Here is a 20,345-nt window from a genome sequence, read left to right as displayed (position 1 = left end):
CAACAAAGAACCTAAAAAGCAGCACGGCATCGCAAACATCGATCCAGTACAGTTGGACGTAAGACAATACAAGGAAGAAAAACTGGCAAAAAACTACTCCAATATAAGTAAGGGTGAGCACTACCCCGCAGGTTGGGGTATAATTGCACTATTGCGTATATCAAATACGAATGGTCTAACATCACATCGTTGACTTTCCTTTTTAACTCGAATTACTTTCTCTTATCCCAAACAATGATGTGTTACCAACTGCGAGTGAACACTAAGCAGTAAGCAGCTTGGCCGAGGCCTCTCGCTTGTAATCAAGAGAGGTCTCATTAACATCACAGATATTCCCGGCTTAGATGACAGGACAACGCACTTTCCCAGTTAGTTCGCGAGAGCGTCATTGAATTAGCTCAACAGGATGTGCATCAAGGATGGAATCCGAGCAGCCTTGGAATGAAACGGGCTTTCCCAGCGCCTAACAACCGACAGTGAATATGAACTACACAGTCTTACACAGCTAGCCTGATTTACATGGTGTCGCCTGTTCTGTTTAGGCCAGTAGCTCATGTCGTTCCTGCGGCCAGTAACGGTCTCTTCTAGCACGGTGCGAGCAAAACTCGAACCTGACCGCATGTGGGAAGGAGCGCAGGGTAGACCCACTTCTCTCTAAACACATACTCCGGTCTGAAAAAGCAATTCCGACAACGGCTAATGGAGAAAGGAACAGTCAACGCGCTCTAGCTTACAATGACCATACCCATTACCCAAGACCAGCAACTCCCACTTCCCCTCCCCCCATCCCGCCTAGCTCAGTCTAAGAGGGATTCGTCCCCCCCCCGTCCAGCGACATCCCCTCTTCAGCCTGGTCCGGGGGACCCCTCAGACCGCAGACAGAAGATCACGGAGCAGCGCGGAGCCGGGAGCCGTCTAACCACAGCCACAGGAGCACAGAACAGCACGGAGGCATCCTATGGCAGCCAGAAGACCACGGGGCTCCAAGGAGCCATCCTATGACAGCCAGTGGAGGGGGGGGGGAGCCCTCTGTCCGCAGCCAGTGTAGCACGACGGAGCGGCGAGAGCCGTACATCACCTCAGCCGTCCAATGGCCGCCAGCACACCATTCCGTCCCATTGGCCGTCGCGTTGCCGTCTTAGCGTCACAGAGACCCCAGGCACTGCGCTGGGATGGTGGGCGGTGGGTGGTGGGTGGTGGGTGGAGAAATATGGATGGTGGGAGGTGAGAGACTAGAGGAGGGTGGTAGGCGATAGATGTTCGGTGAAGGGTGGAGGGCGGTATGCAGAGGGTGTTGGACAGATGGCGAATGGCGGTGGGTAGTGGGCGGGGGAAGAAGGAGGGGGTAGGAGGGTGGAGGGGGAGGGTGGAGGGCGATGGGATGCAGCGATGGATGCGCGTAACTGGCGTGCGTCAAATATCGGAGCCCATTAGTTTCAGCGGTCGGACTTATATTGAATTCCCAGGCACGTCCAAAGCGTGAATGTGGTACGTGAGTTGAAACCCGAAGAACTCCTTTATCTATGCATAGAACTTTCTTGTTATCAGGAATGCACTCCCAGAATAACGCAGGCATCACGAGCAATGAACTTTGAAGGCCTTTTGGGAGGACGATACTTCTTGAAGTTTTGCACATCAAGGCATTAGGTACCTAAAATTCAAAATCACCTTAGAAGGTGATTTTGGCACCAATGGCAGACCGCAATGGCAGAACTGCCATTGCGGTCCATTCAAAACACTCACGCTCCCTCCATACCCTTCCCCATCCCACAATCCACCCACGACCCCCATCTCCGGGCGTCCGGGTCGGCCGGCCCCCACCGACACCAACGTCGCTCTCAGTCCGGCCGAATTTCACTCATCCACTCCGACTCTCGCTACTTTCATGACCTGCCGGAGCAGCGCGAATCGGGCCAAACCGGGGGCAGACGGGGCGGCCAATCCGGCGCGGCAGAGACAGAAATAGCGCACCCGTGGGCGGACGGTCACTCGGCAGTCTCAACAACCCGGCACTGGATGGGCGACTCGACTGGGCCGCTACTGGAAACAGCCCGGCAGTAGGCCGTATACCTCGACATTCGCGGAAAGCCAAGGAGATGCTGTCGGCGTAGGAACTAGGAACGTTATACCTACTGCTGTTTCCTCCGACAACGCCAAATTGGTAATAAGTCTTCGGAAACCGTATAATCTTATATACCTATCCAGTACCCCTGATTTATCTCCATAATGATATGCATGGGCCGTGTATAATGTAGGTAACGTTGATTACCAAATATAACGCGAATACACCCTACTTATTTCGTCGGCGGGCCAGTGTCTATATTTAGCGGTTGTTGACCAAATTATTCACGTCCAAAGTGGGTCAACGAGTCCTTAAGTGAAAATTAAGATGCAAGAGCCGCGCACCGCTGCATCAAAACAGCGGCATGTATCACCCCATTAAAGCAAAAGCAACATGCTTTGGGCACACATTAAGTGCTGTTGTCCACGATAAACAACTGGGTATGAGCACTGAACAGTAAGGGGATATGATGGTGGCCTGGTGGTATCCCTTACTATCACCACTAGCGACTTTGGCATTCAGTATAACGTCATTCAATTCCAATTCCAATTTCAACGTTACTTGTGGATAACACAGGGGGCGCAATGAGCTAAGCCGTAGAATTCGATGTTTCTATTTGGCTCACTGATGAAAATGAAAGGAATGAAACAATGAACACTGGGAAAAGCGGCTGCAAGATGACACGTCACACCAATAATTCGCCCATATCCAGGGGCGTCGCCGACGGGGGGGTCGGGGGGGTCGCGACCCCCCAGTCGTCAGAACCGGGGGGGTCGACCCCCCCACTTTTGGCGATGCTGAGTAGGGGAGAGTGGGGTAAGATGCCCAGGGTGGGAAAGACGCCCCACCCCCTCTAGCGGGGAAACAAGGAATCGAAGCTGGAAATTAATGTTCTTAGCGTAAAGCGGAAGCCTGCCTTGTTAACTGCACAAAAATTTGCGAAGCTCAGTTGGGCAACGGCTGGCTGGTGATTGCATGTTTTTTATTTGCTGCTTTCTAAAAATATTTTGGCGTCAAAACATTGTAAATATCAAAGAAGGTAGATAATTTTTGCGTCCCTTGCTATAGTCGTGATACATTAACATGCGTGTACTGTGTCCCAAACAGTTTGTTTCAGGGTGTAGTTTTATGGCTAACAAATTGTGCTGATTTAATGTTACTTCGGTACCTTGGGGTAAGATGCCCCCTGTCCTGATGGAGAAAGACGCCCCCCTAAATCCGTAGGCTGTCCTTCAAGCAGCCCGTCAAATCATTTATTACATACTTGTGATGAGAGACAAAAGCCGATCTGGGAATATTGAGAGTCCGGTACGGTCGGGTGCTCCCCATGCCGGTCTCTCGGCCCACACAGCGACTTTTTGGGCGGCATCTAACTCTGAGAGCCCTCACGACGGCCTCTGTGGGCCCCATTTCTTAGCGTAAAGCGGAAGCCTGCCTTGTTAACTGCACAAAAATTTGCGAAGCTCAGTTGGGCAACGGCTGGCTGGTGATTGCATGTTTTTTATTTGCTGCTTTCTAAAAATATTTTGGCGTCAAAACATTGTAAATATCAAAGAAGGTAGATAATTTTTGCGTCCCTTGCTATAGTCGTGATACATTAACATGCGTGTACTGTGTCCCAAACAGTTTGTTTCAGGGTGTAGTTTTATGGCTAACAAATTGTGCTGATTTAATGTTACTTCGGTACCTTGGGGTAAGATGCCCCCTGTCCTGATGGAGAAAGACGCCCCCCTAAATCCGTAGGCTGTCCTTCAAGCAGCCCGTCAAATCATTTATTACATACTTGTGATGAGAGACAAAAGCCGATCTGGGAATATTGAGAGTCCGGTACGGTCGGGTGCTCCCCATGCCGGTCTCTCGGCCCACACAGCGACTTTTTGGGCGGCATCTAACTCTGAGAGCCCTCACGACGGCCTCTGTGGGCCCCATTATTGGTTCCAGGGCCCTTCACGACATCCTTTGAGGGCTCCCACGTTGGCTCCACGGGCCGCGCTGGCATCTGAGGTCCCCACGATGGGCTTGAGGGCCCTCAAGCATCATGAAGACCTATAAGGGCCCCACAGTGGTCTCCGAACGCCACCACGGAGGCTTGTTTGGCCACGCTGGACTATGATGGCCCTAACGATGACCTCTGAAGCCCCTTACGACTACTTTTGAGGGCCCTTACGATGACGTTTGGTGTCTACTGCAGGCTCGAAGGGACTACTGATTCGTTCAGGCGATTCACGTGCCTATTTTTGTCACTTATAGTGCAGGGGGCATCTTACCCAACGCCAGGGGGCGTCTTTTCCACCCTGTGGGGTAAGATGCCCCCTTTCACTTCTTCAGGAAAATGCTTAATAGTAAAAAAAGTTATCATGTTTCAGGCACGAAAGTGTGATATTTTTGGAGAAAAATGATGTCGGCTTCCGTTGAAACTCCAAGTTTTGGCTTTCCGATCGTCATTTTCGAATAAAATATGACATAGTCAAACCCTGGGCATCTTTCCCCACTCTCCCCTATGCTTTTTTAGCTATCATGTCAGGGAAGTTGGCGTCAGCAACATCAACAAATACAACGTCAGATTCAGAATCACTTCAAGAGCTCCCTAGTTCCTATTACTTCAGTCAGCAGGGGCGCGCGAACTACTTTCAGACTGGGGGGCACACCATAATAGAGATCAACCTATAGGGTACCCCCAAATCTAGTTTTCTCACCGGTTTTAGGCCACTTTTTTCATCCCTTGGCTTTTCAACAAAAAATAAAACATTTGCAAAGAAGTGCAGCATTCCGTCTCGAAGTTGTGGGGGCACCGCCCCCACGGCCCCAGAGTTTTGGGGCAAGCTGCCCCCACTGCCCCCCCCCCCCACACCCCCCACGGTTCCCGCGCCTATGTAGGTCAGTAAGCTGTGGGCTGGAACATCAGCATGACAATATGTTAAAGTAGCCACTATTCTAGTCCCTTTTTATCCCTCAAATGAGCGAGCGTGTCAAAACTGACCCAAGCGTTCGTCTGATTGTCAAAATAATGGTTATAGTCGATTCGTCGGATGACGTATCAGTAACTACGAGGTACCTGGCTAGCCTCAGCCCTGACTACCCTCAGACCTGCGGCTGCATAGGGAAATGGGGTCAGATGTGGACCCCTCTCGGGCTTTCCTAATAAGACGAGCAAAAGGGAGTACTTTGCAACGAAACTTCCAGTGACCTCGAGTTAATGAATTTTACACCTTCTGTAAAAATGTATTGGCCCTGATTCGAATATGGATGACCTTGGTTAACTTTTTGAGCTTTATTTGTTTCCACTTACAAGTTTAGTTTTGGGGGCTGATTTCGAGTTTAGCGCCCGTTTGAATATAAGAAGTAGTTTTGATAAATGGTGGTTATATATAATGTTGTTACGAAGCTATCGTTGGTGGTTGTCAGTCACCCACTCTACATAGATGGCCGGCAGGAAGCCTGTTGGTCGACCTGACGTGACCCGACCCGATCTACCCCAAATGCATGGGGTCATCATCTTTGTTCAAAACTAACATCGAACTCGTACTCGGGACCCCGATAACAGCTACCGCTCGCAAAGTTCTAGCAGGCGGCCAGCTTTTTCCTACTTTTGGGCGTTGACCTTAGGTGACCCGGCCAAGACCTTGAAATTGGGCATCATCGGCTTTCTCTCATCACGGGCAGCATCCTCGCTTTTCCGCGAAGCTCTACCTCGATCAGGGGCCGAAAGCATGCCTTTAGCGTTACGTTGGAAAACGTTTTATCTTAGGACCCATAAAACACGAATAAGAGTTACAGCGACACAGAAAGCGTATTCGATAGCTTTTTAAAGCTCTTTCGCCAACTTCGCTTCAGATATGACTTCGGGTCTATGGCTTATGTACCATAGAGTCCAAACAGCTAAACGGACGGATTTTGCCGAAACATTTGATCTGTAACAACCTATGATTCAGTGAATGTGTATGATATCCATGTTATCACCATCGTTTTTGTTTCGTCGAAACACGTCGCACTCACATGGCCTACAATTTGAACTTAAAAACTTGAATAGAAAACTTAACATCAGGTAAAGGTCATGTCCTGACCGGAAAAGAACCTGCTGCATGTGCATATGGATCGATCTGTGTTACTGAGCTGAACACACTCCAGGTGCTGTCATCGCTCTACAACGTCTCCATCGAAAGCTGTTGTCGAAAATGTGTTAGAGACCTTTGATGACCAATCACTGACCATTCCAGTCACCACTGGTCATTAGCTGCACCTTGTCTCTAAAATGAACAAGGTGCCATGGCTACAAAAGTATCTAGCGTTTTTAGCATATTCTTTCAAAGAAGAGGACATCGTGCTTTTTCCCATATCTTATCATGATTGGTGAGGTCACATACCTATTTGACCTGACTTCACTTCTCATATGTAAAATCCTAGATTCATGAACTGTTGGCACTTATGATCCCATTCATTACACCAAATTTCAGACTTATAGGAGATAATCTATATGAATGAAAAGATTGCAGTTTTTAGAGGCATTAAAACTGAACTTGACTGTTGACATGACATTGTGACCTGACCTTAGGTGACCTGTGCTTGATTTTTATGCACGATGCAAAATTGATGTACAACAAGATATACCGCTGCTTTCGCGGCGCTGCGCGCCGAGGTTTTTCTCTGGACACACGAAAAAACCGGGAGTGTGGCTAAAAACACCCCTACCCATCAAGACGAAGACCGGAAACCCGACCCCCCCACTCAAAAATCCGTGGCGACGCCCCTGCCCATATCCCTCCTATATCGAGATGAGATTTCAAAATAATACATTTAAGGCCAATCGAAAGAAAAATAATAAATAACTAAGGGGAAAACCACAGTAGTTGGTGCGTGTAGGGCGAGTACCCTTGTTGTTGAAGCATGTTCAGAAAAACAATTTTGACGTCGGTAAAATATAAACCAGTAAAACGCCTTTTCGGCGAAGAACGAGAGAGCGAGATAGTGAGCCCTGCACGTGCGGAAGGGCGAGAGGGTACATCCAGCGGGCTTGCGCAAAGCACCCTTCTAACCGGTCGCTAGCTGTGTACCAAATTTGAACGCAATCGGCCCAGCCGTTCCTGAGATCTAGAAGCGGCATTCTGCACGTGCGCACGTGCAAACGGGGTCCAAACTGACTTTTGCACGGCACCCTACTAACCGGTCCCCAACCGTGTACCAAATTTGAGCGCAATCGGCCCAGCCGTTCTCGAGATCTGGAAGCGCCCCCTGCACGTGCGCACGTGCAGTAGCACCCTAACCGCAACACATGGGAATGCATTGCCTGGTGGGTGCCTACCTGTATGCCAAGTTTCAGCGAAATCGCCCCAGTAATTACCGAGTTATTAAAATTGGAACAAATTTGACACCTCTTATTGTTGTATTTTGCACGTGCGCTGGGGGTGACCCACATGCATCGAGAGTATCCTATTTTTGGTAGAAGGGATGCTGCTACCGTACAAAAATCACCGCAAGTCAATCGCCCAAGCGGCTGCTGAGATATGAGCCTCTCAAAATCACTACTTTTGCAAAACAGCTTGAACACCCTTCACTTTTCACGTGGCACGTGCCACGACGGTCACTGAGGTGTATCAAAAGTAGTCAATTACGGGGTAGAAGGGATGGGGCTACCCAGCAAAAAAGACCGCATGCCAATTGCCAATCGGTCCAGCGGTTGCTGAGATATAAGCCTCTCAAAAGCGTTACAGGCCGGGCCGGGCCGGGCCGGGCCGCTCATACTGAGATTTTTCCCTTATATTGAAAAGACTCGCTTCGCTCGCTGCGCTCGCTCGCTCGTAAACATCAATAAAATTGTAAATAATTGGTAGCAACCGACATCGAATGATAGAATCACCAAACAAAAATGAATGCCATTACATAAAGAAAAAAGTAAAAACCATCATTCCTTCCGTAAACCCCGAGCGACTGACCTGTAGCGCAGAACCAGCAGGTCAGCAGGTCGGAAAGTCAGCGGTCTGACTCGGCCAGCGCAGCCCTCAGATCTCAGGTCAGAGCAGGTCAGAGCAGGTCAGCCGGCCGGCGGTCGTACCCTGACGGCGGAGCGCTACTGACCGGCCTGGGACGGCCGCGCGTCTGTGGCGACTGCCCGGTCGGTGCAGCACCCCGGGCGGTCGGGTCGGTCGGGCGCACGCAGCCGCCGCCGCCGCTACCGCCGTCGGTAGCAGCAGACTCCGTGAGACGGAGACCGGCCCTGAGACACGGAGACACGGGGAGGCTGGGTTAGAACATGGAGACAAGCACGGGTCCGGAGACAAAGGCCGAGGTAGGACACGAGACAAATATTAGGACAAAGCATGAGTCCAGATTCGAAGGGAGCGTTCTGTTCAAGTTCTAAAAGACTCGCTTCCATTCACAAACTAAGTGGAAGGCAACGTATCACCACTAAAAAGACGGACTTTGCCTAACTGCTTTGCTACTTTGGCTTATAGGCGTTGAAATGAAATGTAATGAAACTAGCATCGCCTTCAAATAAGAATCACACGATAAACTATCGTAACTATGTAGGTGCTTGGAGGTTCGAACACCTCATATTTCAACAGTATTTTCATTTTAAAATGATCCATGCCTTTAACTCCACCTCATACAACTGCATCTAAATCAACACTTTCAGCGACGGTGTTACAATATGCGTTCAATCAAGCAACTGATTCCCATTGGTATCAAGTCGATGGAAACGAATCGTCCTACTTCGGAGCACGTTTTCGCTCTAGTTAGCGCAAAAGGCGGCCGTCAAATATGTGAACTCGGTCGACCAGTCGGTATAAGATGATTTATTGGATTAAATGTGCCCGAGCGTTTGTTGGTTAATGTCTAGACAGGCATTTAAAATAGTGTTCGTGAGTTGATCCGATGATGGCTTTGAGGTACAGCGTCTCTACCAGAACGTGAGAAGCATTCAAAGTCGGAAGTAACTAGATAACTACACGGAACAGAGCCACCGTAGGCGCCAGTCTCGCAGAGAATTGCCCGGGACTTATTTCACGTGTTGTTGAAATGGTCGTTTGTACCTTAGCACATGCCTTAGCACACTAGAAACGCTATGGACACAAGTTTTTCACAATGAAAACAGATATGAATTCCTGTAGGGTCAAAAATATCACCAATATAGAAAAAAGGTAAGTGCCAAGAAGCAGATATATCGAATTATAGCCACTACAACAAATCTGTCTCTCAATGACGGTTGCGTCTCCAAACAGTCCATTTCCTTACCGGAACCAAGGATCCAGCAGTAAACACTTAACCCGCGCCCTGCTGGGGGGGGGGGTGTTTGAACACCCCCCCTTGTGTTTTTTCGCGAATATCTCAAAAACGGCGGCGCAGAGCGCCGCCGTTTTCGGTACACCTTATCATACATCAATTCTACACATGTTGTGAAAATTTCAGACCAAGGTCATTCAAGGTCAGGTCACCAGGTCACTTGAAGTGACCTCACCTCATAAAAAGTTTCAATGTCTGTCATAGCTACACCGAGTGACCGATCGCTTTGAAACTTTCAGCGATTGCTAAGAGCAATAGCATGTACAAAATGTATATCTCAGAATTTTGATATCGATGACCTAAGGTCAGGTCAATTTTGCGACCTCCCCATTATAAGTCAATGGGAGAAAATTGAAATGCGCCTCTTTTGGACGAAAGACATTATAAACACTCCCAAACACTGAATTACAAGTGGTTTAGACACACTGAACATGAAAATGGTGTCCGTGACCCCTGTTTATGCCCTGAGGTCATCTTAGGTCACGAATGGTATCTAACAGTTTTTCGCAAATAACTTTTGATAGAGGCATGCTAGAGCGATGAAAACGCCTTAGATGTGTTCAGCTCGACGATACGGATCGACTGATATGCAACATGACCCTTTCCGGTCAGGTCATGACCTTGACCTGAGGTCAAATTTTCAAGTTGACCTTTCAAGGTCAAGTTATAGTTCATTCGATGCGTCTTGACGAGAGGAACACGATGCCTGTAAAAGTAAGCTCGTACAAGGCTTGGGTCAAAAGTTATTGCAGAAAAACTATTTCCGAAAAAATCGGCTATTTTTGCAGTTTTTGCCCCCTGCAGGCAAAACCATTGACGTTAGGTCAAATCTGAGAGGATTACTCAGAAAGGGCGTTAATAGGGCTATCGAATGCGCTTTTCCGCGGCGCTGTAGCTCTATTGGTTCCCGAGTTATGCGTTGGCTTCTTGGAAATTGTCGACATTCGACCTGGAAATCGGCGAAATTTTGCCTTCAATGACCTCTGGTGACCTGACCTTTGACCTGACCAAAAATTGACCGAAGTGATTTCCTCATCATTTTTGACGCTCTTTCGAACGCCGCCTTCCGCGTATCGCTACGTGGCCCAGGAGCCGAGTTAGAAGGGGGGGTGTTAACCCCCCCCCCCCCCCCCAGCAGGGCGTGGAAATCCAGGACCCCCAGCCGGGCGCGGGTTAAAGGGACTATCCCACCTTCTAAAATGTTGTTAAAACCAAGTAAATTGTGCCCGACGTATTAGATTGGATGACCAGGAACACGGTTCTGGCATTTATTTTTCATTAAACATCTTAGGCTTCCCATATTCCAAACACAAACTTTCAAATATGTGACGTCACAGCCCAAAATTACCTCCTTCCCCAGGCCACATTACTGTCATAAAGCTGATTCTTTTTACTCTGTAGGCACCACAACAAAGTTCAGACCAAGTTTTAAGCGATTTTTCAACGAACAAACCCATTTAAATCAGAATGACTAAACGAGGTGACGTCACACTAACGGTCGCTCCATGTTGAAGATAGGGCCTTGTACAAGGCCCATTTTCAAATGAAGGGAACGAATTTCTTCAACACCAAGAGGCCGCGGGGGTTGCAACCTAGATAGATAGTGGTTTCTGAACCTCGCCGCAAACTTGGCTATCTCAACTCAAACCCCATGTTAAAGGTGGGATAGTCCCTTTAACAATGCTAGCCTGAATGCCCGAGACCAGCACCCTGATGCCGAATCAGGCTTAATTTACTTCCGCTGCAGCACTACAGAGCCTGATTGCAATCACCCGCGAGAGTTAATTATCATCAGTGCAGCCGACTGGGTACAATGATTACCCCTGCTTAGTGTATGGGTTGTTCACCGATGCAACAAGGACGGGGTAAAAATACTCGGTGCGGTGTGGGAATCGTTCCTACAAAGCCATTATTGCCGGCACGAAGCCCACGTCTTCAAGTGAGTGTAGGACTGGACCAGTCGGGGCGGCCGCCCCGATCCCCGTAATGCGGTACAGCCTACGTATCCAGGCGTCGACAGCAGTGCCATCTATTGAGCCGATCGTACACTAGCATACAGCGCAGCTCACAAAACAGGATCAACATAAGCGGGTTAGCAAAGCAAAGCTGTGCTGCGTTACTTAGAATCAAGTTTGAGGAAAACAAACATTACAAGATTTAGTAATTGGAAATAATGATAGCCAAGCAGGGAACATAAAATGGATTTTATCTGCATTGCTCCCTGAATTATTACCTAAGCTTTCAAGGTGCTCCACGCATTCGCGAACTACAGTTCCAGCATTGTCAAAGAGTTTCCAACGTTCGATTATTTCTTCTGATCAGCCTAAAAAGGCAGTCAGTTAGCAGTCCAAGTATATATACTTCTGGCCTGCTGTATAACATATCCGTTATCGCCACGCCTTCGCCAAAAAGGGCCGAAAATCTGACTCCATCGCGCAGCGCAAACGACAGCCCTGGGCACCATAAATATCCCATTCAGTACGGCACCCGCGGTTTGCCGAAATGGACTCTGATAAATATAGCGGTCATGGGCGCGCCATGCTCCGAAGGCTTCGGCACCGAAGCACTGCATGGAAACGAGCACCTAGTTGGTTCTCAATCACGGTCCGGCGTCAGTCAGAGTTCAACGGTGTCGAGTAGTTCCAAGGCCGGGGCAGGGATCGGTAGGCAGCACACTGCGATTTTAGCTGTAGTGAACGGGAGTCGCCATCGCCCAGTCGTAACCGAATCACCAACGATCGCGCTACTGCAGCCTGCCCCTAGTAAGAGCTGAGTATGTGTCCAATGTCCATACATTCGGTTGCATTTTACCATTACAATTGGTTACTTACAACTGCACATGTGACATAAAAATGTTACCAACTTTACGGCGCATTTCGTGTTTGACCTTTGAACAAATTTAGAATCACGCAACATCACCAATCCCACGCTAAGTCAGGGTAATCACCTTTAAAAGCTCGGCTGCGTTGCACAGCGCGTAAATCCTATATAGTGATCGCCTTTAAAAGCCTGTCCCTGAGCTGCGGCAACATGTCTCCAAGTCTTAACAGTACGCCTCCAGCACTAACTGTAATCTCTGCATCTTCACAATGTCCGACTAAAGGTCATGTCAGTTGTTGACAGGTTGTCGAAAAGCCATCGATTTTTTTAATTTTATTTGTCCGGGAGTCAGATAATTTATGTTTTTCTTTGTAATTTACACAATGTCTTCAATATTCATATAAAGTAGACCTAATTTCGAAACCAGTTCAACAGTAACATTACATATTGTATACTTGTGTCGAATCGAGTACGAAACGAGAAGATTTTCAAAAAGCCAGGGGAATAAACGATTATGATACAGGCTTTAACCCCTCCCCTCCTACGCCGCAACAGTCAATGTTTCATGGAAAATATCTCCGCAGTCAACATGTCTGAAGAAGTCTTGAACAAATCTCCCGAATCCTGTTCGGTTTCCACGAAGCCAACTCCGCCCCTCCCCCCCGTCCAAGGACCCGGATGTCTGGAACAGCAGTGTGTCGAGTGTCACCGACCCGTCGTTATACCAGAGTCCGGCTCTGTCGACTGATCGAAGCCGTCATCCACCGGCCCGCTCCGGTTTTACGGCCAAAGACGTGCTGTCGTCCACTGCGCCGAAACGCTGACCATTTCCGAGACCGGCGACAAACAGCGAGCGGGGAGAGCCGACGGACGGACGGTCCTGGCGCGACTGCACGACACAAAACGGACAGCCCCGGGAGAGGAGGAGAGCGGGGTGGCAGAGGAGGGTCACGGGCCTTCTCCGCCGCTCTGCCGGGCCTCCTCCGTCCCTCTGTTCGATCGACACGCGGCTGCCTCACGCAGCGCCGCGGCACGCCCGGAATGGGGCAGCACAAGCCAGTGTATATAAATGACGGTGGAGGAAAGGAGGCAGGCGCTGGGAAAGGAGGAATGGCGTGGGAAAGACAGCCGGCCGATACCAGGAAAGAGAAGCAATGGAAGAACGATAGATGAGAGTGAGGCAAGGGGAATAAGAGACACTGGAATATTTAGTCTAAAAGGGTGAGAAATTAACCAAGCATCATATCCATTGATGGATGGGAAATGGTCAATGAGCTTCCGCCGTAGAATTTCCGACAAGTGAATAGAGTTGCCCCAGGCCTCAAACCCACAGCAATGACCGACAGGACTGAACGACCAATCATCGCACAAGTGGCTGCAGGACTTCCCCGACCTCTGTGGTGTCTCTGCCCCTGCCTCCCCGCTCCCCGACCTTCGCAGCACTGACCCTGACGGCGGCAGCGCAGACCGGCGTTCCCCGGGGATCCAGCCACCGGCGCCGTTACATTAGCGGCAAGAGCCTGTTACCGACTACCCCGGGACCTTATAGCGACACGGTACAATATGCAGCGGCAGTAGCATCCAACGTGAAAAGGCGACCAGCTTAGCGCAATAGTGTGAGCCAGCACCTGCCCGCCACTTAAGGTCACAGAAACATACATTATTAACCTCAAGCTAGACAGGTGGTCTATTATACCCAGATCCCCATCCCAAAGCGGAGTATCAGCGAGCCAACAACAAAGACCACCAGTCCAGAGGGGATCCGGCTCGTAGGCACGGCACCTGAGTTCGGTCCGCTCCCGGTACGCGTAGCATCCCCGTGCGACCGGCCCGGGGCGCCATTAACTAGGTCACGGGTCAGGCGGCGGCCGGGGAGCTCGCGGCTGAGGTGCCGCCCGCACCGTGCAGTCGATATGTACGCGCCGTGACGTCACACGCCCAGCCACCAATCGATGGAGAGGAGACGCCCGGTCCCAGCCGAGCCCAAGCCAAAACGGAACGTCTTAGAATGAGATGCGCATGACTTCAACAAGCGCTGCCTGAACCAGTGGGAGTTGCCTTCTTCGTCGAATTTTTATAAATGAAAAACAGAAATATGTGATAGGTAGTTTAATAACAGACGGAATCCCATTCCACACCGCAAAATGGCCATGACGGAAGGACCTTCCTCAACCAGCTTCAGGCCCCGAGCGACTTTGACCTGGCATTGACATGAGACCAACACGCAAGTTGAACTTTCCCAAACAAAAAGCATACGATTCCACACGGCTCAGCATGATTTACTCAATGGTTCCAACATCGTAGCTCAGTAGCCATTTCTGGCATGAGCATTTGCCAGAAACTATATCCCGACCTTGGTGTCTTTGATCTGACCTCAAGGGTCACCAACCGACCAGAGACCTTAAAATTGAGCATCTGTCTCTAAAATTCATGACGGCGCAAGGCACATGCGCTCTTTTTTCCTGAAGCTCTAGCCCAACCAGGCGCAACTTGTCAATTGGCGATAGCTCAATTGACAATGTTAGACTGTCGGTAGCGATAGCCCGAGTTTGAGTCGCTCCGGCGCTTGATATTTGAGACTCTCGACGGAACGGAGTTCAGTGCTTGACATTTAAGATCTATGACAGAGACGGTCTGCGATTAGTACTTAGTGGGAGCAGCCGCAGCCAGTTAACAATGCTCAAACTAGCCATAGCTCACCTTCAATGAATCAGTTGAGTGAGGACAGAAAGAACCTTGAGTAATGGCCGGGTACCCAGCTGTGTCTGGCTTAAAATGTGCATTGTGCTTATGAAAGTCCAGTAGCTAAATTGTCCTGTCACCTGGCATGGTGTGGCTGGACAGTGTGGATTGACTTTCACAGCAAGCTTTGCTTCAGCCTGGAGAGCCCTGGAGTGGATTTTGGCTCTGTCAATTTGTCCATTCAAATGTTCAAGCAAAATCAATAAAAACAATGAAGAAGGTCAGCTAGCTCTGTAAGAATCTTGGTTCTACCCATTGTATATTCTACCAGTCCATGGGGGGGGGGGAATTGTTTGTATCATGTGTGAGTTCACACTTCACCAAGCCTCATTAGCCTATTCAGCACTAAGGATCCCTGCTGAATGCTGATCCAGGCATGCATTGTGAGGGAAGAGGCACAACTGAGACCATGCGTGAAGCGAATCAGTTTACAAAGAGTGTTTCAACTGCAATAGGTACTAGTTGATGCAAGCTAATAATAAATCATCAGACTTATCCCTGAAAAAGAATTCACAGGACTACCACTAACACAAAATACCATTGTCATAAAATTATGTCAAAAATAAAACACTCACTCTCTAGTAAAACAAAAAGCCTCAATAGTCATTTCTGAGCACTCTGGGATGTGGAATTCAAACAGAAACCACAATTAATACGGCTGCGCCCTGTAAGTTGAAGGGTCAACACATATGCAACTGCAAGGTACTTGTCTGCTTCACCAAACCATAACAGTAAAGCAATTGTGATGGGCCAGGAACAAATTCATGATTTGGAACAGCTTTCAAGCAAAAGGCTGGCACTATGCATTATACTTCAAGCAACATCTTGATAGCCATAATTTCATTGAAATAAGCTCAACTGAAAGCAAATTTCACATACAAATTTTCCAATCATTTCGAAAAAAAATTGCTGCCTCTATTGAAAACAACAGTGCTTGAAATAAATGCAAATTGAAATACAATTTACAAATAATTATTATTATTAACCTTCACCCATTTCGCCTTACCTTTCTGAAGTTATTCTGATGATCTTTGTTGCATGGGGTGTGAAAGCTGTGAATTGTTGTTGCCTTCGATCTTCCAGGGTGGTCGGTAGTAAGAATGCTAGCGTAGGCGTTAAATTAAAAAAATAAATATCGACATTTGCTCGTATCCTCAGTGTACTTCACCAAGCCAGTAACTGTATCATGTGCGCCAAAATAATAAAGCACACCAAGGATGGCAGTATTCATGTCTAAAAGCCATCAACGACATACATACATTTTATGACGTAATAGTTAATCTTGATTTATTTGTGTATTTTGCAGTTTTGCGGCACAGATGGAGGCAGTCAAAATTCGAAAATGGCCAGATGGGTACTACACTGATCTGATCGTTCTCTTCAGAACACAACCGGGATTGGGAGTATGACAGACAGTGCCTACCCTGGACAGTGCCGCTTCAGACATTTCCTAGATCGCATTGAACTGGACCAATGAACGCTCTCCTCGGTTGCTGGCTGCTGCCAATGATGTTGATTGATGTTTTATGTCTTTCGAATGGCCACGTACTTCCCCATTCGTACGCGTTCACAGAGCGTCAAACTACAATTGAGCAAACTTACTCCTAAAATATATTTACTGGACGAAAAACGGGCATACAATGCATAAGCCACATGCTTAGCGATTGCTGCAACCACCGCCGGGCCGCCAACTGACCCCTTATGCGACTCTTACAGCAATGATACAACCGATACGACGGCATCGTCACCGTCCCAGCGTCATCACACGGCCATCCCACAACCCTCTGACATTTTCGGTTCCCGGCGGCCACCCGACCGGACAATGGCACGTCTACGATGAGGCATCAGCAGGATAGCTGCACAATTATGTCAAAACGCACACCTCGCCGTGAAACTGCCCACGAGATACAGTTCTTCGGCGCGAGAGGCAGCCAAGATCACAGAGCGCGCAGCCACGGTACGGTCAGGTGAAGGTGCACCCTCAGCATCACACACGTGCAGTATGTACAGCCAAATCCAGTACAAAGTACTCTGGCGATCCATTCGTAGCAAGGCTGACGGAATCGCTCACCGGCTAAGTACCTACCACAAACATCCACCAATCTAGGCACACACGCAGAAAACACGCGATATACCGTCCGTCCCCTCAGTCTAGAGGCATGTGAGTTCAAAATCTGTCTAGCAGAGGGATGTAGAGACATCAGGGCAGCCGATTGAAAGATTGACAGATGTCAAGACTGCCCATTCCGCGTATTATGCCGAATGCCGATCTATCGGCATAATACTATACCCAGCCCCGAAAATTGCTAAATGAGATGGTGCGAACGGCTCGGGTTTGTCTCTCCGTCTTTAAGGTCGTTTCGGATGTGAGGCTGCTTAAAATGGGACACTCTGAAGAAAAGACAGTAGAAACAGACATGATGCCTATAAAGATACCACAAACAAACATGCTCCCTTAAAGATGTACGTACATGAATGGTAATATGGATAAATGGACATTAGGCATGCATAAATAATGACTGTAATTATGCTAAATGGCATTCTAGACCGATTCCTTCATGGGCTGTCACCATTACTGACAAACTCAGCGTGTCTTCACGATATGAAGCCGTCATCTGGGATCAGCGTTCACCAGGGATGACAGCTGCCTGCCTCGTTGTCAGACAGGGTGACAAAAGGTCAGAAGAGTCATTGTGTCACCAATGACACACTCTCAACACTGCCGACGGTCCAGTGGAGACGGATAGTACAGTGGCCAGAGCCTGTCTCGAAAGAGTGGTGTAGATGACCTGTCGACAAGAAAAAAGAGGACATGTGTAAGCACCTCATCACACTGAGTTAACATGCCGATGCTCAACAGTGAAAGCACAAATAGTTTTTAATTGCTAAATGGTAACACTAATTTTCATCCGGCTCCGGATACAAAGCTGGGGTGTAAGGGATGTTTACCATCAAACCCACGACCAGCCGAACCCACCACCCACGTCTTCCCCCGCGGCTCTCACCCCTGTTCAGCAGCAGCCTCCCTTGCCGTCCGCCACCGGGGTGCTCTGGATGTTGACGCGCGCGCCGCCGCCCGCCTGCTCGGTGGTCGCCTGCGGTCCCACGCGGCTCTTGATCTCGGCGGCCATGGTCATAAAGGCTTGCTCCACGTTGGTGGACGACTTGGCCGAGGTCTCCAGGAAAGGAATACCCAGCTGGTCGGCGTACGCCTGTCGGGCGGCACGGTAACGGGAAAAGGGTTAGTCTTGGTATGTAACAACCTGGTCCGAGACACCCACTCCATGGTAACGACAGGTACTTACGGTAAAAGTTACCTGAGGTACCTTACGGCAATTATTCACGCCGACGTATTCATGAGCTCAACAGCCTCAAGCACGATAAAGTCACAAATATTTACAACGGCACAGCTGTTATTCACGATAACGCAACAGTCATTCGCGATAATCCCATGTAGTCATCCACTGTAATCGGATAATCGTCAGATTCAATCACGTTTTACGGTAAGGGTATATTCGTTCACATTCACCGCACAGTCGTCGGTATAACATGTCGCCAATAATGCCAGTTGTCACCGCATCATTCTTCAATCTTCACGTCAGCCATCTCCAAAATCCATCCAAACTATTTTTCTCACCTTGGCCGTGGCAAAGTCGACGACTTTGCTGCTGGCGAGGTCGCACTTGTTGCCGACCAGCAGCTTGTTGACGTTCTCGGCGGCGTAGCGGTCGATCTCCTGCAGCCACTGCTTGACGTTGCCAAAGCTCTCCTGGTCGGTGCAGTCGTAGACGACGATGATGCCGTGCGCGCCGCGGTAGTAGGCCGCCGTGATGGTGCGGAACCGCTCCTGGCCTGCTGTGTCCCAGATCTGCAGCTTGATCGTCTTGCCGTCCAGCTCGATCGTGCGGATTTTCTATCAATAATGAGAAGTGTGAGACGAGTGACGAAAACCAGTGAAAGTTGATTTCTTTATGAAAACCGTGTAAACTTTGTTCTATTTCCATATCATGTATCTTTTAGTACCTCTTTTGGATGTAACCCCCAGACAACCACACATTTCACTAGGAGGATTTTGATACCCGTCATGTACAGCTATCAGAAGTTGTTGCATTACATTCATACACAGCAGTTAGTGAGTACTTACAAAATCGACACCAATTGTGCTGATGTAGCTCTCCGTGTAGGTGTCGTCCTGAAATGGAGGTGGCGGAAGCTCAATGATAGTGAGCACTTCCTGACAAATGAATTGTGTATTGGAGCCTAACCTTCAAGCATGACAACCTGCAAAACATAAAATGAAAACTTGTGCAGAATAGCATTTATAGTAAAAATTATGACTTACAGCAAATCTCAGAAGAAGACATGACTTTCCGACTCCAGAATCTCCAATCAGCAGCAGCTTGAACAGAAAGTCACTGAAATAAGGGCAGAAGCCAGAAGTTAGTTCCTAATTATTTCCCAATTTTTCTTGCAGTATGCCAAAAGGAAATTTCTAGATCAAGATGGGTCATACCCCATACACCAAGGGTAAATTGGTATATGTCAAGTTTAGGTCCTAACTACAATTGTGGCGCTTTTGATACGAATATGAAACAGCAAAAATTTTAGGTTTTAGGTTAGGTTAGGTTGTAGGTTTGTAGGTTTTAGGTTGTAGGTAGGTAGGTTTGTAGGTTAGGTTAGGTTAGGGTAGGTTTGTAGGTTGTAGGTTGGTAGGTTATAGGTAAGTAGGTAAGGTTAGGTCAGGTTTGATTATGTTTTTTTCTTTTATTTGCGAGACATATGAGTATCATTTTTGGATTCAGGATGTCAAATAATGTATAAATATGAAAAATTTATCAATGAACTCTTCTTAGGAGTTAAACTTGACATTTACCGGGTAAATTTCCCCAAAACTTGTGTGGTCTTACGTTTGTTTATAATGCAAGAAACACACTTCTAGAAGGTACCAATCAAATTACTCCATAAATTAGAGCGGCAAACAAACATAACCTAATGAGCCAATAGCTTACTATTCAGGATTCATGGTGGGAAGGCGGTCCAAAATTTGCCGTCACAACTCAGATTGCAATCAACTGAACTCGATGTTGATAGCAGTATTTTAGGCGTTCAGCCTGAGTTTTACAACTTGAACTGCGACAGAAATCCACTGTTTCCCAAGACTGCCAATTAGCACCAAACACGTTAAGCACTTGCGCCTTGCGATCTGATCTGAAGTACTGACAACTGACGCGAAATTTCCTAAATTATCACGCGATCTTGCAACGGAGAATCGTCGGTGATGATGTGACCAATGAAACGTCACTGGTGATGTTGTGGAAGCAATCATAAAGGATTCCTTTCACTCTGAATAAAGCCATGTCAGTTATTTGCTGTGATTTTTCTTTCAAAAAACAAAACAGTTATTTTTTAGGTTTAATTCATGAATATATAAGAATATTTGTAA

General features: G+C 48.2%; 2 protein-coding genes across 2 annotated transcripts in view; both read right to left on the bottom strand.

The window, feature by feature from the left end:
* The window catches only part of LOC122388950 (protein dispatched homolog 1-like), a 48,874-nt gene extending 32,795 nt beyond the window's left edge, over positions 1 to 16,079 (bottom strand). The window contains exons 1-2 of the mRNA XM_043380543.1: positions 15,909 to 16,079; positions 7,993 to 8,273 (exon numbers count right to left, since the gene is read on the bottom strand). The gene's annotated coding sequence lies outside the window, so the exon portion shown is untranslated. The remainder of the gene's footprint in view (positions 1 to 7,992; positions 8,274 to 15,908) is intronic.
* Positions 16,080 to 16,490: 411 nt separating this feature from the next.
* LOC122388952 (ras-related protein ORAB-1-like) lies at positions 16,491 to 20,205 on the bottom strand. The gene is made up of 6 exons (XM_043380545.1): positions 19,912 to 20,205; positions 19,245 to 19,317; positions 19,047 to 19,094; positions 18,540 to 18,815; positions 17,908 to 18,114; positions 16,491 to 17,691 (listed from the first exon to the last, which is right to left on the bottom strand). The coding sequence occupies exons 1-5, from the start codon at positions 19,923 to 19,925 to the stop codon at positions 17,914 to 17,916; spliced, it is 612 nt and encodes a 203-aa protein (XP_043236480.1). The 5' UTR covers positions 19,926 to 20,205; the 3' UTR covers positions 16,491 to 17,691; positions 17,908 to 17,913.
* Positions 20,206 to 20,345: the final 140 nt, after the last annotated feature.

The sequence above is a fragment of the Amphibalanus amphitrite genome, unplaced genomic scaffold (genome assembly GCF_019059575.1).
Source record: "Amphibalanus amphitrite isolate SeventyFive unplaced genomic scaffold, NRLGWU_Aamphi_draft 000339F_arrow, whole genome shotgun sequence".
Taxonomy (NCBI): Eukaryota; Metazoa; Arthropoda; class Thecostraca; order Balanomorpha; family Balanidae; genus Amphibalanus; species Amphibalanus amphitrite.
This window is presented reverse-complemented; position numbering and strand designations above follow the sequence as displayed.